Below are 8,870 nucleotides of genomic sequence, written 5' to 3'. Positions count from 1 at the left end.
GGCAGAACTATGCTTGTTCTGCTTGTCCCCAGAACATAGAATTAGGAGCAGAGACTGAAGGTCACTGAGAAGCAGATATAGGCTGGATGGAAAGGAACATTTCCTCCTCATCAAAGCTGTTCAACATTGACTGGCATGCCTCCAAAGGTTGGATAGTGATTCCTCATCACAGAAGGACCCGAAGCAGACAAGGGCTGACTCTTGTCTAGGTATGTGTTAAACTAGGTGACCTCCAAAGTCCTTTGACCACTGAGATGGTGATTTTTGGACCCTGGTCGGGGAGCCTAACAGGTCTAAGTGATGTGACTCTAGTCTAAGCATATGAGGAAAATGAAAAGAAAGAAACAATTTTCAAGAGACTAGGGGCTTGCTTACAGAGTTTGGTCTTTAATGACAGAAACAAAAGAAAAATATGATGATTTATAGGTAGTCTGGATGCACAGTTCTATGTTATTTTTCCCCATGTGTATCTCTGGGAAAAAGTTATCTTCACCGAGACAGAACTGCAGCATCCAGTCGATAAAAGGACAACTCTTATCTTCTACCTGGAGGGGGACTTCTGAAAAACATGATAACAATAGCTCATTTGGCAATTTTGACAGAACCATTCACATCAGCTTTGGCTTCAAGCAAATGCTGGGAGATGTTCAATATCAACTTAGTAGCCACACACACTGAAATCCCCCAGCAGTATGCACAGGCCCCTGACAAGGGCCATTTTCTCATTGAGGCCCTTTAACTTCACCAACACGCCCTGGGCTGTCAGTTCTGGCTGGAGAAACAGCATTTCTTTCTGTGTCTAAAAGAAATTAAAAAGAGTTGTTAAAAGTGGGGATCTCAGTCTGAGTCCGGTTTGCATAAAACTTGTTTCCTTCTGTGATTCAATCAACCCTCTTCTGATCACTCCTGCCCTTGGATATGTCACTTAGCACGTGGCATAGAGTAGGGGCAAATGCTTGTCTTCTTGATTGATTAGCCTCTTCGCAGAACCTCAGAATGTTCGAACTGCAAGGGACATCAGAGACTATGTAACCCCATCCCCTCATTTTTGTTGTTGTTGAGTTATTTCAGTCGGGTCCTATTCTTCATGACCCCATTTGAGGTTTTCTTGGCAGAGACACTGGAGTGGTTTGACATTTCCTTCTCCAGATGAGGAAACTGAGGCAAACAGAGTGAAGGGATTTGCCCAGGGTGATACAACTAGTAAGTATCTTAGGCCAGATTTGAACTCAGGAAGATGAGTCTTCCTGAGTTTAGGCCCAGTACTCTATCCTCTGCACCACCTAGCTGCCCTATATCCCCTCATTTTACAGAGAGAGAAACTGAGGCCCAGAGATGAAAAGGGACATGACCAAGGTCACATAGGTAATAAGCAGCAGAGTTCAGATTCGGACCCAGGGCCTCTAACTCCCAGCTCAGTGCCCTTTCCATCCCACTGCATGCAGATAGAGCAGAGTTTGCTTCAGAACCTTCCATTTTAGAATTTTATGTAACCAATCATTTTGGTGTTCAGCCTCAATGGGCATTTGTTCCAAAAGCAGAGTCATGGGTGGTTCTTGAAGCAAAGCAAAGGACAGAACATCTGGGACTAAGCATTTTAATTCCCGTAGAATCATTCATCCCCCTTGGGGCTTTGGGCTGGTTCACTTCAGCTAACTGAGCTAATTCGGCTGTCTCCTGTACCAGTCTGTTAGTGACTACTGGAAGGGGAAAGAACAGGAATTTGTGCAAGTTGGAAAGTGTAAGGGCTCCTCAGCAACATCAGGTTATTCTATATAATAAACCCCTGGTCATCGAAGTTGCAGGAGAAGCAGCTTCACCTTTTTTGTCTGTTGGCTTTTAACAGCACTGAGAATTTGCAATAAATGTATCCCAGCAAGTGTAGCTCAGATAGCTACTTCCAGTAGCAAGATTGGGGCTGGTATTTTCTAGGCTTTGGAAGGACCCCAATTTCTTCCCTAAGAAAGGAAAGAGGCGGTTTGTCTCTAGCACTTCTGTGAGGAGGGGGTGCAGTGCCCAGCTGGGTGGGCTGTGATGGTCAGTTGCCAGGAATGGTTATCTGTGCTGCTTTGGCCACCCTCCTTTCTTCTCCCTTAGCCAGAGCTCTAAAAGCACTCCCCACTTCTGTTCCTCCCCCTCATGGCTAGTTTCTCATCCTCCTGACACATTTGTAGTCACAGATGCAATTTCTGGCTTCTTGAATTTAGTGATTTGAGAGATGTGCCAAGAAGACTCACAATGGACTAGGAGATCCCAGTCAATGGTGGTGCTGGGTAACAGCCGAATACTATGGACAGTAGTGGTGGTTCCCACTTCTGCTAGAATGCTTGTGTGAAGGGAGGATTCCTTTAGGATGCTGGTGGGGAGGAACTGGATGGTATTTCCAACATCACAGCTCAAGAGCTGGAAGGGACCTCAGAGGCCATCTGGCATAACTCCTTTATTTTGCAGAGGAGGCAACTGAGGCCCAGGGGGGTAAGTGACTTGCCCAAGGTCACACAGGCAGTAAAAGGGAAAGCTGGAATTTGTACCTGTCTTTTGACTCTACATCCAATGTTCATTCCACTGCTACCCCTTAGCCTTAGCTCAGGCCAAGTCTTCCCTACACCTTGACCAAAAGAAAGAGCATGTGCCAGGATTGCCCAGTGCATTTTTATGGGAGTGAGGAAGGGATTGTGGGCCAGGGTGACAGTGATTAGGGAGAAGGGAACTAGAGAAAAGTAAAGGAGGGAGTCCCCCAAGGGTGTAGAATATACAGGGAGCAGTTAGGGGGGCTGTGAATTGGGTCCCTCAGATGAATTTCCATGCATTGCACCCCAGATTTTTCACCTAAGAGTCTAGCATTGTTATTAAGGTTGTCCAACTTATTTCCAAGAACAAAGTTTCCTTCTGTAGATGTGTCCCAAAGTCACACTATGTATTTTAACAAAGATTGACTTTATGATGCTTTGCCAAGTATACCGGAATGGTAGAGCTGGAGGTGACTTTCCTTAGCATTCACCTAAACCAATCTCATTATTTTCCAGGGAGGAAAACTGGGGCCCAGAACATTTTGGTGGCTTGCCCAGGGTCACAGAATCAGCCAACCATAGGATGAGGGGTAGGAGGGGCCTCTTATAGAGCGTGTAGTCTAGGTCCTCACTTTACTGAAGCCCAGAGCAGTAGAAGATTTTGCTTAAGGTCCTACAAATAATTAAGGGTAGAGTCAGGACTAGAAACCTGTCACCCAAGTCACATTTAGCTCACTGGGGCAAATGTTTCCAGCCAGTTCAGCCCAGCTGACCTTCTCAATAATTCTCAAGCTGTTAAAGGCCTATTTTCTCTCCAGCCCACATTGGTAAGAGTGTATAGGAAATCTCAGACTATAATTTAGCAATTATTGCACTAGGGTATAAGTAGCACAGAAGTAAGCATAAGAGATCACAGGACATTGTGAGACCACTGCTAGAGAGACCGCCATGGTAGATTGGCATAAGGAGCAGGATGAATTGGGGAAGAGTTCCCAGGGGGTGTGGCTGAAATGGGGGATCAAAGCAGCCATCTTTCACAAATTACTTCTGCTAACTAATTGCTAAACTCAGTGGCTCCTGTGTTGGTAAAGAGCTGAAAGTGCCATGGGTGCCTCTCTACATTTTGGCAACATGTGGCAAAGCCCTGCTCACCTCATGCTAGTTACAGTTCCCGACTAGCTGGAGCTCCCAGAGTAACAGCAGACATAGACATCTCAGCCTTCCTTCCTTCCCCATGCTAACTTTCTTAGCCAAGGAGAAACAGTGAAGGGATCCACAACACAAAACCACAGAGGGGCATTTCCTTACCACCCTCACGGCTGTGAGTCCCAGTGGGGAGCAGGTTCGGGGCTCCAGTGCCAAGGGAAGTATGTCTAGCCTGTTTCCTGGCTGGTGGCATGGGGTACACAAGGCACCTGTCTTGCTGTAAGAGATTGAGAAGGGAGCCATATTTCCTCTCACTCTCAGTTCCTGGAATTAAATGGAAACTAGGGAAGGAGGGAAGAGGATACCCAGCCTCAACCAGGTTTGGGCTGGCTACAGGAGAAGGCAAATGCCACAGCTGTGCAAGCTGCAGAGCGGGGCTGGAGACCATCAGGGGCGATGAGTCCTGGGCGACAGGCATGTTCAGAGCGCAGCTGGCCAGGCCGGTGTTGACAGGAGATAATTCTGGGCGTGGCTTGGGCCAGTGAGAGCTGAAACTCCACTGATTTGGGTGCAATGGATTGTCTAGAAAGGAAAGTTTTCAAGGTTTGTGAGACAAGGTAGACACAGCAAAACCTCTGTTTTTAGCACTTCACTTGTGTTGGCCAAAGCAGGGGAGGGTAGATGGGAGGAGGTCTGAGGTCTGTTTCCACTCTGACATTCTAACTGTCTACCAGGACTTACTCTCCCATCTTTGTGAACTAGGGGTTAATTTCTTTTATTACTTTAGAGGTAGTGAGATCCATAGAGGATAAAAGACTTAACCAAGACCAGTATGCATATAGGTGTGTGTGTGTGTGTGTGTGTGTGTGTGTGTGTGTGTGTGTGTTGGGAGGCCTTTGAGGGTAGGCAATTAGAAGAGTCAAGAGGTTACTAAATCTTAAGGGTTGGGCCCCAGAGGCAATCTATCCAATTCCTCCAAAGCTCTAGGGGACCGGCTAGGCTGGCTGGGCGTTTCCTGCTTTTTCCCTTGCATTCATTCCCCAGACTACATTGGGTGCCCCTCCCTGCCACAGCCCAGCCTGGTGGGCTGGGGTGGAGAGTGTGAAGGACTAGGGGCCCCAGCCTCATGGTCTGGGTTCTAGTCGGGGCTCATCCACTTCCCTTAGACAAATTACTCAACCTCCTTTAAGCCTCAATTTCCTTATCTGAAAAATGAGAATAATAGTGCCTACTTGATGGGGTTTTGGGGAGAGCCAAATGAGATAATGCATTGTAAAGCAGCTAGGCAGATATGAAGTGCTATTGAATGTCCCCGTTTCAACTTTCTCTTCTGCAGAATGAGAATGTTATTGAAATAGACTGCTAAGGTCCCTCCCGGCTCTAAAGTTCTGCTAATATTGGGCAGTACCGAAGCCAGGCATACTTTTTGATGAGGACGAGATCTAGGATGGAAATTTGAATAAGAACAATTAGGAAGCAGTAAGCCTAGCCCACAGGCTGACCCAGGAGTCGGAACTACCATATCGCTTTCATTAAGGGATGACTTTGGTCAGAAGCCACAGTGGAAGTTCCTTTGGATAGCATTAGTACAATGTTCCATGTCAACAGGTGCTTCTGAAAGATTTTTCAGATGAGCCCATGTCAGAGTGTCAGGAATTTAAAGTTAGGGGCTTGGACTCAAAACTCTGTGTGACCTTGGGCAAATCACTTTCCCTGGGCTACCAATCACTTCCTCTCTAAAGTGAGGAGGCTGGACTAAGCTAATCTGAAGGTCCCTTCCAGCTCTGTTATCTTAGGAATCATGAATAAAACCCCCAGATTTGGAAAAGTGGTACCAGGTTTGCATGCCTGGCTTGTATTAAAGCAGAACGGTGAGGTGGTATCCCATCTCCTCCATGCAGGCTTCCTGGCTACTCTCCCCTCAGTGATCTCTTTCTCCCCTCTATACTGCTTGTCTGACATTTCTCACATACCATCTTATGTGGTAGTAGGGGTTCTGAACTTGGAGTTCCAGAACTTGGTGGGGTTTTTTTTAATGTGTATTTTGGCAACCATATTTTCATATAATTGGTTTCCTTGGCAATCATATATATATATATATACATATATATATATATTTTTTTTTGGAAGGCAATTGGGGTTGTGACTTGCCCAAAGTCACACAGCTAGTAAGTGTTAAGTGTCTGAGACCACATTTGAACTATTTGAACTCGGGTCCTCCTGACTCCAGGGCCGGTGCTCTATTCACTGTGCCACCTAGCCGCCCCAATCCATATATTTTATGTTTTGAAAAAATATGATTCTTGGGGCAACTAGGCGGCATAGTGGACAGAGCATCAGTCCTGGAGTTAGGAGGACTTGACTTCAAATTCTACCTCAGACACTTGCTAGCTGCATGACCCTGGGCAAGTCACTTAACCTCAATTGCTTAAAAAAAGAAAGAAAAAACATGATTCTGAGAAGAGATTCATAGGTTTCTCCAGATTGCCAGGAGGGATCATGATACAAAAATAGTCCAGAATCCCTAGTTTAGAGGTTCAGAGATAATAGAGGACAGTGGTCTTGGAGCTGGAAGGGACCTTGGCAATTGTTGTGAGGTTCCAAGAGGAGCAGGAAGTGGAGCAGATCCAGCCCCAAAGCCCTCTCTACATTCAAGGCCTGCCCTCTTTCTACCTACCATATGCAGCTGCTTCTCTATTCTCTCCAGCTTGGCTCTTCTTCCCAAAGACCTATTCATCTGATTGCATATTTTGAACTTACATTTCTTTAAGTATTCCTCTCTCCATTTTACAGAAGAAACAGAAGTTCCCAGAGATTAAATGCCTTGATGATGGCTGCAGAGATAGTAAGTGCTGGAGGCAGGATGTGAATAAATTAAAAGCGTGAATGAATGGATGGAGGAGAGAAAAAACATTCATTAAAAACTTACTCTGTGCCAGGCTACTGTGACTGTGATGACTGCAGTGCCTCCCATTGAAACCAAGGTCCACCTAATATTTCAGGAGAGGGGAGGCAAAGCAGGCTAAAAGAGCCAGTTAGATTCTGGCCCAACCCTCTCATTTTACACATAAGGAAACTGATGGTAATAGAGTTTGAATGACTGGCCCAAGGTCACTTGTCACCCACAGGTCTTGGGACTCCAATGTACTTTCCAGGGCCCATACCCCATCAACAGCACCCTAGCTCTTGTATCTTATGGCTCAAACACAAACTGTTCTTTGGCCCTCGTATCTGGGCCTCCCTTCTTCCCAATATAATTACTCATCTCACATTTACATCAGACCCTTCGTATTTTAATGACAAACTACAGCTCAGCTGAACTAAAGCTCAAAGTGCCAAGAAGCTGGTGGTACAGTGGCTTATACCTACTTTATGAGATTTCTGTGAGGATCAAACGAGGCCCTTATTTGTAAAACCCTGTGCTTGGCACAGGCATGAAGAAAAGAAAGGGAATAAGCATTTATATAGAGACTGCTAGGGACCAAGGCACTGTGCTAAGCACTTTACAACCCTGGGAGCAAGGTGCTATTATGATCCCTATTTAACATCCGATGAAACTGAGGCAGATGGAAGTTGACTTGCCCAGGGTCACACCAAGGCCAAATTTGAGCTCAAGTCTTCCTGACTCATCCCTTTTTCCTTTATCCTTTTATGATAGCTACTGTCTATCGTAGAACCTTTTGTATATTTCTATCACACACAAGACTAGACCAAGAGCTTCTTGTTTTTTCTATGACTGATAATTTCATTGGTGTCCAACCCAAAAGAAACAGCAGCCACTGAGCTATACATAGGGATCATTGCTGGCTACACCCTGATGATACTAAGGTTATCTATGTTCATATATTATATTTTTATTTATTTTGTTAAATATTTCTCAATTATATTTTTTGTCTGGTTGTGGCAGCACTTGGAAGTAACATGGGCCATACATTTGATACCTCTGGTATAGGGAACTATGTATAATGAAATTCCCTCTACTAATGCAAATAATACCAGCCATAACAGCAAGCATTTACATAGCACTTTAAAGTTTGCAAAGGACTTTACAGACATCTTATTTGGTCCTCACAGGCATCCAGAGAGGATACTGAGGCAGGTAGCATTTAAGTGACTTGCTCAGGGTCTATTTGTATGTGTCTCAGGCTAAATTTGAATACAAGTTTTTCTGACACCAGGCCCGACCCTCTATCTACCTCACCACTACTCTGAAATCTGTTTTAAAGAGGAATTTTAAGCAGGAGTGGTTAAGTGACTTGCCCAGGGTAACAGAGCCAGTCAGCAGTGGGACTTGAACATAGATCTTCCTGACTCTAAAACAAACTTTCTGCCTACTGTGCCTCTCAAAGTACTTGCTCTCAGGAAATTACTGTTATTACCTGGCTGGAAAATTTTTACCAGAAGAATAGCAGCCATTCAAGTGGCATATTAGAAAAGGAGCCATGCTCCTGTTGCCTCCTTGGAGGAAACTCACCTTTTCCAACCCTAAACCCCAAGTCCAGAACTGGATTAGAAGCCAACTGGAGCCCTGGGTTAAAGGCAGTGTGGTACAGCGGGCACAAGGGCTAGCTGTGAAATTTGGAGAGCTTGGAGAACCACCAGCAATAATTCTGTGCTGGAGTACTGCCCCTCAGCCCCACAGACAGATTGACACACTCACCACCATTGGGAATAGCGGCCTCATTCCTGTCTTGGGTGCTCAGCTCATTGGGCTTTTTGGCGTTACGCAAGGCTCTAGAAAAGTGCTCATCAACTACGCTGTTTATGTCCCCGTGGAAGTAAGTGAAGAGGACATATCTGGAGCTCCACTCTGTCTTTATAGGCTGTTGTTTGTCCCTGGTCAGCCGGAGGGAACTTTTCTTCATTTCATCCATCTTGGCTGACATCACCAATGCCTAGGAACAAAATTGAAAATGTCAAGAACCAGTTTTCTATTGGATTATGGTAGAATGAACAGATAGCTCAGTGTAGAAGTTGGAAGCAGATTTATTTACAAGTATATTATCCACTTAGGGAGCCCCTCTTTAGCTAAATCTGTGTGCTAATAACTCACCCAGGCTCCTAGTGTGAATCAGCCCTGGGGAATGAGCTGCTAACCCTGCTGAGGAGAAAGGTACTGCTCCGGGGCACCAGGAAGATGGTTAAAGGATGACCAGTGGAGGAATGAAAGTCGGTAGGGAAACAGGAGCTCTTGCCAGGGCACTAACCTCCTAG

At 45.5% G+C, this 8,870-nt stretch overlaps 1 protein-coding gene across 6 annotated transcripts in view; it reads right to left on the bottom strand.

Annotated features, from left to right (window-relative positions):
* Positions 1 to 367: 367 nt before the first annotated feature.
* The window catches only part of VGLL1 (vestigial like family member 1), a 286,608-nt gene continuing 278,105 nt past the window's right edge, over positions 368 to 8,870 (bottom strand). For all 6 annotated transcript variants that reach the window (XM_069074150.1, XM_069074149.1, XM_069074148.1 and 3 more), the window contains 3 exons: positions 8,317 to 8,551; positions 3,819 to 4,238; positions 368 to 799 (listed from right to left, as the gene is read on the bottom strand). In XM_069074150.1, the coding sequence (XP_068930251.1) occupies positions 723 to 799; positions 3,819 to 4,238; positions 8,317 to 8,542 (723 nt within the window). In that variant the 5' untranslated portion in view covers positions 8,543 to 8,551 and the 3' untranslated portion in view covers positions 368 to 722. The remainder of the gene's footprint in view (positions 800 to 3,818; positions 4,239 to 8,316; positions 8,552 to 8,870) is intronic.

Source organism: Petaurus breviceps, unplaced genomic scaffold, assembly GCF_028583685.1.
Source record: "Petaurus breviceps papuanus isolate PSGF00001 unplaced genomic scaffold, PetGlider_PUasm1.0 90881, whole genome shotgun sequence".
NCBI lineage: Eukaryota > Metazoa > Chordata > Mammalia > Diprotodontia > Petauridae > Petaurus > Petaurus breviceps.
The sequence above is the reverse complement of the archived record's forward strand: the minus strand, read 5'-3'. Positions and strand labels throughout refer to the sequence as shown.